General features: G+C 39.1%; 1 protein-coding gene across 1 annotated transcript in view; it reads right to left on the reverse strand.

Moving 5' to 3' along the window:
• Nucleotides 1-12,098, reverse strand: part of Thsd7a (thrombospondin, type I, domain containing 7A) — a 437,646-nt gene that overhangs the window by 188,795 nt on the left and 236,753 nt on the right. The window contains exons 3-4 of the mRNA NM_001164805.1: nucleotides 3,514-3,762; nucleotides 585-766 (exon numbers count right to left, since the gene is read on the reverse strand). Coding sequence (NP_001158277.1) covers nucleotides 585-766; nucleotides 3,514-3,762 — 431 coding nt within the window. The remainder of the gene's footprint in view (nucleotides 1-584; nucleotides 767-3,513; nucleotides 3,763-12,098) is intronic.

Genomic DNA, 12,098 nt, shown 5'->3' on the forward strand with positions numbered 1-12,098 from the left:
GGAGGCATATATATATATATATATATATAGTATCTATATTATGTAATATAATATATACAAATAATAAATTACATATAATACATGTAAGAAAACAGCATCAATAAAAACCCATAGAAAATTTTAGTATCATTAATTTATTCATAATCATAGTTTGTCAAAGAGAATTTTTCAAAAGTTGTTTGTAAACTTTCTATCCATTATTTTTTATTATATTTTTTTTTTACTTTATTTATATACTTACAAAATCAATTTCATTTTTTGTTTTATAACTAATTATTCCTTCTAAATTTGACTCAAGAAGCTTTTACTATTTTCTTAAATAGACCTGTCAAAAAATAAACCTAAGCAAACCCAGAGCTGTATTAAGGTTTTGTTTGTTTGGGTTTTTTTTTTGTTTGTTTGTTTGTTTGTTTTAACTTACTCAGATATAGGTTACTCTTTATCTGGTTTGGACTCCAACTGCAGTGTGAATTTTAGGGGATCTTCCTAACCCCACCCCCACCCCCATGGTCTGTCTACATTCCTCAACGGCACCCCCACCTGCTCACTCTTCATGAGTCAGCCATCCGAGGAGTACCACCTACCTTCTTTGTCCTTCTGTGTATTTCCATGGGAGAGCATGTTGTCGTTGGTTTGTATGCAATATATTTCCCGGGTCTGGACACCTCCTCCACAGAGGGCTGTCTGATTGGCACGCCTCTTGTCCTGCTGACTAAGCAAAGGGTCCACGTGGCACTCTGTCCACTCTGTAGTTCTCCAGCCATATCTAGATGAGGAGAATGCCATGGTGGCAAAGATGGTTGGTTATTCGGGAAAATGTTTCTTCACTCTTTTCTGGTTTTGTTCTAAAACTTAAACTCACAAAACCTTTTCCTGAGGATCTGGTATAGAGTCCAGGCTGATGAAGAAAGACTGATTCAGTCCCAATTACTTCATTGTTCTCAGTTGGGCACCCTTTAGAGGGGTTAAATGCAGAGCAAGCCTATTTTAATTGCAACTAGTGGAAGTTACTTATCAATATTTTATGAAATAAGGACATAATGCTGAAAACATTAAATTTTATGTGCAATTAAACTCATCTTTTCTTGATGCTTATAAACAAAGGAAGGCTGAATCTGAGAATTCCAAACATTCTAAGTGATGATGAGCCCAAACACTTGTTTTGCCTTTAATAAAAATGCATGAAAATTGCGTATTCATATTGGAGCAAAGTTATAATTGCATGCTAGGATTTAAAAATATAACAGCAATTCAGAGCTTCCTCATCGCTGTCAGGAATCAGAACATTTTCATGTACATGTTCTGTAGAGCCCAGAATTCCTAATGAATGCCAGGGAATGATGTGAAGAGCTTACTATGCTGTTAGTAGAGCACAAAAATGATTATCCCTGATTCTCAAAGCCCCAATCAAGATTGTTATGTGAAGGGAGTGTTAGGCTTGTCAGCCTTACTTTCCCTAGAAGGAGAGAGACAGGGAAGCATTTCCTCATGTCACCAACAGTAGAAAATGATGGCATTTTTCCCACCTCTAGGAAAACAGATACCTTAAAAGCCCAGAGGAAATGGCTCAAGTAGCAAGCACTTTGTCAGTCTAAGCCAGGTGCTTCCCCATGGATCAGATTAATAGCTAACATAGATGTAAATGGATGAGCTTATCTCAATTAGACAGAAAGGTTAAAGGTGCCCTTAGATGTCTGCTCTGGGTGCTTGGCTCTGTCAATAGTGAGTAATTTGCCAGTGAAGATGAGATTGCTTACCATTTTCATTTTTATAAGTGGGGGTTTGAGGCTGCACAATTGTGGGGTTGGGCCATCAAGGAACAGCACTCACTTGTTTACAAAGGAAGGGCATTTCTAGATACATGGATCATTGATAGTTTGGATGTAGGAATAGGGTACAAAAAAGTATAAGCAAATAACTAGTTTTCTGTGGGCGTTAGAATGAAATTAAAAGAAACAAAACAAAACAAAACTAGGTGGCATTCCAGCCTAGGTCATGTAAGGAGTCCTGTGATAGAAACAGACTTTCATTATGATAAATAGATGATATATTCTAAGGAAAGTGCTGCCCTAGGAAATGGAGAAGACAACCAACAGGATCTGTTTGCTTTATCAGTGGTACATGAAAAATTGAGATTAAAAAACAAGGTGTTAGACAAAAAACAAAACAAAACAAAACAAAAAAAAAAACAGAAGAAACTGCTGGGAGAGACACCATCCTAGAGGTCTGGACAGTGTCCTTCAACTCCTAAATAGAGAAGAACAACCATAGTCAGTAGGACCTCAGGATCTATTAGTTCTTTGCTATATGAGCAGACTATGCATGATTCCAAAATGCAGTAGAAGGCTTTATGCAAACACTTGCTATTTTGGTATCATGTCTAGGTGGAGTAAGAGCACTAATTTGCCTCTTCAGCAGTTTATGAAATTTAAACTGTAGCCATGTCCTTTGAATCGATGAACAGTTGAGATAAGCTCCTAGTCGCGTGTGCATGCTAAGATTCTTTAAATTGCTTTATAATATTCTATATTCAAAGAAGAAATTTTACTAAGATAATTTATTGTAATGTCTTGGAAACAGTATATTTAAGGAAAAATGAGGATAGAATGGCAAATATTTCAGAACTAGTCTTTTTTTTTTTTTTTTTTTTCGAGACAGGATTTCTCTGTATAGCCCTGGCTGTCCTGGAACTCACTCTGTAGACCAGGCTGGCCTTGAACTCAGAAATCTGCCTGCCTCTGCCTCCCAAGTGCTGGGATTAAAAGTATGTGCCACCACGCCCGGCTTCAGAATTAATCTTATATCATCTGAAGTCAATGAACATTTATTAGGCACTTACTGTGTGTACTACGATATATGCTGGCAATGAAACAAAAAGCAAATGAATAAACAAAACATCCCCAAATCCCAACACCTGAAAACTACTTATTTTGATAAAGTTCTTTACTTAATTAAAATTGTTACAAACATTACTTAGTTTCAGTAAGTCACAGGAATCTATGATTTAAAAGCATGGAGGATGACAAGTGGTGGAACAAAGATAAAGTTAAAATGTCTCTTTCTTTTGTCAATAAAGTTTTATTGGAACATTGACACACTCACACACTGCCTATATCTCTACCCATGGTGCTGAATCATTTCAACAGAGACATATGCAGCCTTCCCAGTCTCATGTGTTCATTGTGTGTCATCTACTAAAATAATCACCAACTGGTATCATAGACTACACGAAGAGAATAGCTGTTAAAAGTTAAGCCTTCATGAAGATTTGGCCTGCAGCTGTTAAACATTCTTTCATTCTGTAAAGGAAGCATGGTTTTAACAGATAAATTATGTAATGAGATATTCTAGTTTTCTGCTTAAAACATGTAAGAAAACTTGGCAAATCCATACTATGGAGTCTGAACTAATATTTAAGTCAAAATACTGACATAACAGTTATTAAATATTTGTGATGTCAGATAGCTGAAGGGACATGCCATTTGAGCACACCACGTTCTTCATTCTACTCACGTAGCACAGAGGACAGCTCCATCTCCCTGAGACACACAGGGCTCCTTCTCCTCAAGAGCTGGACATTCCTTCTCACTTCCAATCGGAAACTGTGTGATAGTCCTTGTCCTTACTCGAGTGCCTGTAGGGGATGTGACATCGTGGCATGTTTTTGAACATGGGCTCCATTCCAACCACTCAGACACCTGGCACTCTTTGGTGATCACGCAGGACTGGAAGGTCATGGGCAGCCTCTCTTGCTGGCAAAAGCTGTAAGGAAGCATTGATATTTCACTTTAGTCTCTCAGGCCATTAGAGACTCCAGGATAAAATCAGATTGGACAGTTTAATTTCTATGTGGGCGCATAATGTACAATATTACTGAAAACACGTTAACATTGGCCAAGTATCATGGAAAAATAAGCTGAACATAAGTATTTGCCTTACTTCCTTTGTGAGTGTGGGAGGAGTGGGTTGGTTGTTAAGTCACTCACAAGACATAGAAAATAAAGGGACATAGAGAAATCGAGTATTGATGAGTTTACCACATTGTTTATTATTCATTCTCAGTTTAATTTATAGAAGGAGAAACCTGAAGCTGTTAATATATGCTACCTTCCATTCTATCTAATAATTTAAATAAGCATGTCTGCTTAGCTTTGTACTTGTGAAATATAAAACATAATTTGATATGTGCCTTAGCATAATTTTCTATCAGTTATGACTTACAGTTATAATCTATGCATATCTAAATATATCAACCTTCCTAATTTATACCCTTTTAAGTTTCACTTTTTATGGGTCTATGTACACGTATGTGCATGTATGGTGTGTGCAGCATCCTGTAGAGGCTGTCTAGATCTTTGGAGCTGGGGTTGCAGATTGGTGTGAGTTCCTTGATATAGGTGCTGAGCTGTGAAGGTGGGTTCTCTGGAAGAGCATCAACTGTTCTCAACCAATGAGCAATCAACAACCTCTCTAGTGAATATAAAATACTTGTGAATATCCCAATTAAATACACAATAAATAAAAATTTTTATTTATTTACATATTATAGAGATATGCTCTAAAGGTATCTTTTTATATGTATATATTTTATTAGATATTTTCTTTATTTATATTTCAAATGTTACCCCCTTTATTTATATTTCAAATGTTACCCCTTTATTTATATTTCAAATGTTACCCCCTTTCCTAGTTTCTACTCCAAAATTCCCCTATCTTCTCTCCCTCCTCTGCTTCCTGGCCCTGGCATTCACCTATACTAGGGCACAGAACCTTCACAGAATCAAGGGCCTCTCCTCCCATTGATGACCAACTAGGCCATTCTCTGCTACATATGCAGTTAGAGCCAGGAGTTCCACCATGTGTTTTCTTTGGTTGGTGGTTTAGTTCCAGGGAGTTCTGGGGGTACTGGTTAGTTCATATTGTTGTTACTCCTATGGGGCTGCAAACCCCTTCAGCTCCTTGGGTACTTTCTCTGTTTATTTTCCCAATAATATATTGTGTTCAAATTCTTGTCTTTTTATTTCTCTTTGAATCTGGGGCATAATGGATTCAAGTTGTAATACCAACAAATAAGGGATAAGATGACATTATAAATGTTAACAGCTAAAAGTCGAAATAGCTTGAGTTTTCCTAGATTGTACTGGTGCTTAGCTGGACTCTTGTACAGACTCAATACTCAATATTGTACATTCATAGAGGAAGTCTGTTGTGGTGATAGTAATCTGGGCTGATGGGAGAATTCACTGATCATTCCCTCTCATTTAGGTTCCATATTAATTTGTTTTAATTGCCCACAGAGGGAGGCAGGTCCATTGTATTACAACAATGTACATCCTGTCGACTTAATCCTACCACCATGCATATTTTTGAAAACTGTATTCCCACAAGACACTTAGAGCTAAAAACATCAAAGTCAATTTGTTGAACTTGAAAAGTCTGAGCAAAAAAAAAAAAAAATCATCAGAGAATGCTCAAAAAGAAGTCTGTGAGTTAGTTCTGTTTCTCTACAACAGAGCAAAGCCCACCTGTGCTCAAATGTTGTATAAGTACTGGTATTAATAAAATTAAGTATTGTCCTTAGGTATAACACTAATTATTGAATTTTCTTTGCGATGAACAACTTTTCTTCCTCACACCGGGAGTTACTTTTGAGAGTCAAGCAAAAATAAATGACCAAATAATGCCCCCTATAACCTCATTTTTACAAAATGTACATAATTCATTTCCTCTTAGATTTATTACCCTTCTTGATACTATTTTCCTTTACATTTAGCATGTATTGTCCTCCATGTAATACTTTAGATGTTCATTGTCTATATCCTGTGAAAAGAGAAATAATAATTTCTTTTAATCTTTTCTAGATAATTTGACCAATGTTTACTGTCTATTATACAGTTTCTTTGGTTACCTGATACAAACTGACGTATCAACCGTGTTACTATGTCTTACGGCATTGTGATAAAATGAGCCCTTTAGGAAAGTTCGCCCAACTTTCAGAACTATGAGTACAAGGTAGGCAGTCACAGTTCTGGCATTTAATGCATGTGACACGTTTAGAACAGAAACTCTTATGGCATGTTTGGAGACTAAGTCTATGAGATTTTACCAAGAGACTCCAACTCCAGCGCTCCATGAAGCTTTTGTGTTATCTCCACATCTACCTGATATGAGTGATATAGAGATAGATAGATAGATAGATGTAGATATAAATGTAGACATAGATATAAATATATTATTCATATAATAAGATATGCCTGTATCTCAACTCTGGATTCCATCCCACCAGATGAGGAATGAGACAATTACAGTTGGTTCCATTTCCTGTTTCCTATCTTTCTTAGTACGTTTACAACACTAGCTGTTGATGGTACTTTCTTTAGCATTGTCAGTTTGAATACTCTGTAAAGCCTAAGTTTAAAGCTGAACTCGTACAATTAATTTGATAATTTCACTACCCTTATATATGTGTCCTTAATTCCATATTACAATGAAACACCCTGACAGAAGTTAGAGAGCTTGCAAGGTTCCGTCACTCCAAAATTGTGGTGTGGAACTGGAGCTTAGATTTTTCTAAAATCAGAGCTTGTCCCTTAGCCATCCCATTCTCAGGCACTCCTCACATCTTTAACTGGTTCTAAATCGTAAGGCTTTTGCAGTTACTGCTTTAGCTGAGCCAGATGCCAAAGTTAAACTGTGAACCAACTGAAATCTGGGCTTCAAAATCCCATGTCTGTGCCAAATGTATGCTTCACAAGTGTTTTGTTTATTCTACAGTGACTTAGTAGTAACTATTAAAATCCCAAACAAATACAATTTTCAACCCCATAGTCACAGCAATGATACTAGTTAAACTTAATGAATCTGGAAAAGGAAGAGAGAGAGAGAGAGAGAGAGAGAGAGAGAGAGGGGGGGGGGAGGCATAAATGTTTGAGGGGTGGGAGTGGAGGTGGCATGCTAAGAGGAGGAGGAAGAGTAGAGGACAGGGGTAAAGTAATCAGAATATCAGAGTACACTGTATACATCCATTGTTTTGCAAAGAACCAATTTAATTAAGGAGTGATCACAAGTTAAAAACAATTTCTCTAATAGACATTATTTTCAATGTAAGCGTCAAATGCAAGAAAATTAAACAAATATGAGAATGATATCTAATTGTGAATACATAATTTGAGGTAGGGCACATACAAAGAGAATCTGTGCAAGCATGTGTGTGTGTGTGTGTGTGTGTGTGTGTGTGTGTGTGTGTGTGTGCGTTTGTGTGTGTGTATGTGATTTTCTATAATGCCTTAAATTTCTAAAAATATAATTGAAGAAGCTGTAACACTGTGATTCAGAAACACAAAGACAGAATGAGAGTAATTAAGTTAGAACCATGTAAGTCTATGAGGAAAGGCACAGAAGGTTACACGAAGTAGTAGGGCTGTAGGGGGAAGTGCAGATTCTCTAACTGGTGTTGTGCCAATAAAGAAGACAGGAGCTAATAACTGGGCAAATGGTCAGGTAGGATTTCCTGGTCCTATGGGGGAGAAGGAACGATAAGGAAGGAGATAGGGGCTTTGTTTTTCAATTGGATATTTTATTTATTTACATTTCAAATGTTATCCCCTTTCCTGGTTTCACCTCTGGAAACCCTCATCCCATCCCCACTCCCCCTGATTCTATAAGGGGGCTCCCACCCACCCACCCACCCACTCTGCCTCCCCACCCTGACATTCCTCTACACTGGAGCATCGAGCCTTCACAGAACCAAGGGCCTCTTCTCCCATTGATGCCAGATAAGGCCATCTTCTGCTACATATGCAGCTGGAGCCATGGGTCCCTCCATGTGTTCTCCTTGGTTGGTGGTTGAGTCCCTGGGGACTCTAGGGGATATGGTTGGTTGATGTTGTTGTTCTTCCTATGGGGTTGCAAACCCCATCAGCTCTTTCAGTCCTTTCCCTAGCTCCTCCATTGGGGTCCCAGTGCTTAGTCTGATTGTTGGCTGCAAGCATCCACATCTGTATCAGTAAGGCTCTGGAAGAGCCTCCCAGGAGACAGTTATATTAGGCTCTTGTCAACAAGCACTTCGTGGCATCAGCAATAGTGTCTGGGTTTGGTGTCTGTGTATGGGATGGATCCCCAGGTGAGGCAATCTCTGGATGGCCTTTCTTTCAGTCTCTGCTCCACACTTTCTCATATTTTCTATACACAGGAGCAATTCTGGGTTAAAAATTGGGAGATGAGTGGGTGGCCCCATCCCCCAAACAGGGTCCTTTCCTAACCTCTGGATATGATCTCTACAGTATCTCCCTCCCCTTTGTTGGGTATTTCATCTAATCTCATCCCCATTAGGAGAGGTGGGAACAACCATGTACAGCCTTGGGGCACCTTGGGCATGCAGCCTCTGATGTAGGTGGGATGAGGTTTTCTGGAGCTAGCTGTTAGCTGATAAGACTAGGGTAGGGGATTCTTCTCCCAGCAATTGTGTTATCTGGCTGGTTTTAAAATAATAATGCTGTCTAGTGTTTTTCTTTGGAGGAGCAAGAAAAAGAGATAAGACAGGGTGGTTGATGGAGACTTGGTGAAGCTAGCCTGGAGGAAGAGGTACCCAGTGTATTGCTGACAGCAGCTCTCAGCCTTCTTCAGTTGGGGGTTGGTTGAATTCTATCCTGGGCTAGCCAGATAGAGAAAATGGAACCATCAGAGCACTGGGCAAGGAGGCAGCTTGCTTTTTAAAAATTATATGCAACATATACGTCTTCAGATTGAGGTACATTTAATTGAGGAATCTGTTATGAAATAATATATTGGACAAAAAAAGAGATTGATTTCTTGGCCTTATAATAGAGAGCTGGTAATAGAGAGACAGTCTGAATTAGAGATCCCCATGGATCCTCTTGGAGCTTGAAATGCTGCAGAAGACGAGGAGGAAAGGTTGAAGGAGTCAGAGGATATGGAGGCCATGGCCCACTGAATCATAAGCAGGGCTAATGTGAGCTCAACCAGACTGAGATGGACAAGCATGAGGCCAGGATGGGTCTGCATCTGTGTATGCATATGTATGTATACCCTCTGTGTATGCATGCTATGGCTGTTAGCTCAGTGTTTCTGTGGGACTCCTTATAGTGGGAGTGGGTATGCCTCTGGTTCTTTTGCCTGGTCTTGGGACTCTTTTCCTCTTACTGGGTCGCCTTGTCCAGCCTGGATAGGAGGGCTTCCACCTTGTCTTATTGTTTCTTATTTTGCTCTAGTTGGCTTCTGCCTCACAGAGGTCTGTTATTTTCTGCAGAGTTGAGGAGGACAGTGGATATAAAGAAAACAAATAGCAGTGAGGAGCAGTGGGTGGGGGGCGAGGGGGGAGGGGAAACTGTGGTCAGAATATAACATATAAAAGAAGAAACTATTAAAAAGAACGCTTTGCTTATATTTTAGGCACTCATTCAGGCCTACGGTAGATGTACTTTTAGTTTTCTGAGTTTTCTCCATACTGATTTCTATACTGACTGTGCTGGTTTGTGGTACTGCCTAAGTGATTGGAATTCTTTACCCCTGCTTCCTTTTCAGAAGTTCCTATCAGATTCTATACTACTCCTTGTCTTATACACAAAGGATTGATATCTTACCCCAGAGATACTTTCTCAGCCAAGTTTGTATATTACCATTCTAGCAACAGTAGCTAGGAAATGAAAACAATCTAAATGTTCTTCAGTTAATAAATGGATAATAAAAACACGGTAAATTACAAAAAATATTTAGCTATAAATAAATTGGAAACCATGAAGATTTCCAGTCAATGAATGGAGAATGGAACTGGAAACTACCATAGTGAGTGAGGTTAACCTAAACCCAGAAAGACAAATGCCACTTGTGGTCTATTCCTTGTTTCTCCTAGTTCAGATTCTCCTCAAATCTGTAGACTTGGGCATATACCCTAAATTATCCTAAAACTAGGAAAGAACAAAGGGACTTGGCATGAGGAGAGGAGAAAGAGTTCCAGGGAAGGTAGGTGTTACTGAGGTCTAGAAAGAAGACAGACGGTGTGAAGTAGGTAATAGCGATAATGAGGGCGGACTTTAACTGGGAGGAAAGAGTAATACTGGGGGAGATGGGAAAGGAAGAGATAAATAATACTAAAGATCCTTGAAAAGCCATAAAGAAATATTATTTTATTCCTTTAAAAAAATGAGGTTATACCATATAAGGATATTGCACCCTCCTTAAGAATGATCTCACATATAAAGAAATATTATTTTATTCCTTTAAAAAAATGAGGTTATACCATATAAGGATATTGCACCCTCCTTAAGAATGATGTCACGTTTATTAAAATCCCCAGTCGCAGGCATGGGAAATCTCCCCATGAGTGTTTGACTGGAGAAATGCAAAATCTCTCAAGACAGTATTGGCTATTGTCATTGTTCTTAATTGCCCTCCAAAAGTTGAAGGTAAGTCCTTATTGCTGCAGACACCACACTTTGGTCATGGTAAGTGAAGTAACTGATGTGGAAGTGACTTTGATTGCCTCCTTGAGGACTGGTGCTTACAACATTGGATGTACTACGCAAGTTGCCAGGAGAAAGGAAGAATTCGCAGTTCTATCCAAACAAAAACCTGTGAAACTCATCAATAATTGGATTGGCAAGATATACACAATTGTGAAATAGTGGCACTTTTATTTGGGGGCTAACCAAGAATTATCTTCTTGGAGCTAAGGCTGCTCAACAAGAGGGAGATCATGATAAAAACATAATTTCTGTTTCCTAAATAGCCCTTCTTATACCCTCGGGCAAGTAGAACTCTCACCCATCATCAATAAATACATAAATAAATAAATAAATAAATAAATAAATCTTACCCTCCAGGTCCATCCATTTGCCTAGGAATTTCATAAATTCATTTTTAATAAATTTTTTTTAATACCTGAGTACTCCATTGTGTAAATGTACCACATTTTCTGTATCCATTCCTCTGTTGAGGGACATCTGGGTTCTTTCTCTGACTGACGTAACCCAATCACAAAAGAACTCACATGATACATACTCACTGATAAGTGGATATTAGCCCAGAAACTTAGAATACACAAGATACAAGATACAAGTTGCAAAACACATGAAACTCAAGAAGAACGAAGACCAAAGGGTAGACACTTTGCCTCTTCTTAGAATTGGGAACAAAACACCCATGGAAGGAGTTACAGAGACAAAGTTCGGAGCTGAGACGAAAGGATGGACCATCTAGAGACTGCCATACCTGGGGATCTATCCTATAATCAGCCCCCAAACGCTGACACCATTGCATATGCCAGCAAGATTTTGCTGAAAGGCCCCTGATATAGCTGGCTCTTGTGAGGCTATGCCGGGGCCTAGCAAACACAGAAGTGGATGCTCACAGTCAGCTATTGAATGGACCACAGGGCCCCCAATGGGGGAGCTAGAGAAAGTACCCAAGGAAATGAAGGGGTCTGCAACCCTAAAGGTGAAACAACAATAGGAACTAACCAGTACCTGCCCCCCCCCCGCCCCCTGGAGCTCATGTCGCTAGCTGCATATGTAGCAGAAGATGGCCTAGTTGGCCATCAGTGGGAAGAGAGGCCCCTTGGTCTTGCAAACTTTATATGCCTCAGTACAGGGGAATGTAAGGGCCAAGAAGTGGGAGTGGGTGGATGGGCAGTGGGGGGGGGGGGTCTGGGGGACTTTTGGGATAGCATTTGAAATGTAAATGAAGAAAATACCTAATTTAAAAAATGTTTATTTCTGCAACGAATGGAGACTATTACAGAGATCCACAACTGTTCAAACCATACAGAATAAGAGACTCTGGGGTGTCCAGCTACAAGAAATGTACCTGCAATGTTACTCCTACACTTATGGCTAAGAAAAAAATCACAGGAGAGTGGGGAGAATGATTGTAAAAGCCAGAAGACATAAAACAGATGCTGAGTGAGGTTGTCCCCCAAGACTTGAAGGGAAAAGTGTACCCACAGAATCTCAACAATGTAATTGCTTAAAGAAGATTGGCACAATGAAAATGCCAGTTAATATGTCAAGATGGACAGGAAAAAATCTACATGGTCCCACTCATAGATGAAGATCAGAGGCTACTGAAAGAGGGAGAAATAG

This window comes from Mus musculus, chromosome 6, assembly GCF_000001635.26.
Source record: "Mus musculus strain C57BL/6J chromosome 6, GRCm38.p6 C57BL/6J".
NCBI classification, from domain to species: domain Eukaryota; kingdom Metazoa; phylum Chordata; class Mammalia; order Rodentia; family Muridae; genus Mus; species Mus musculus.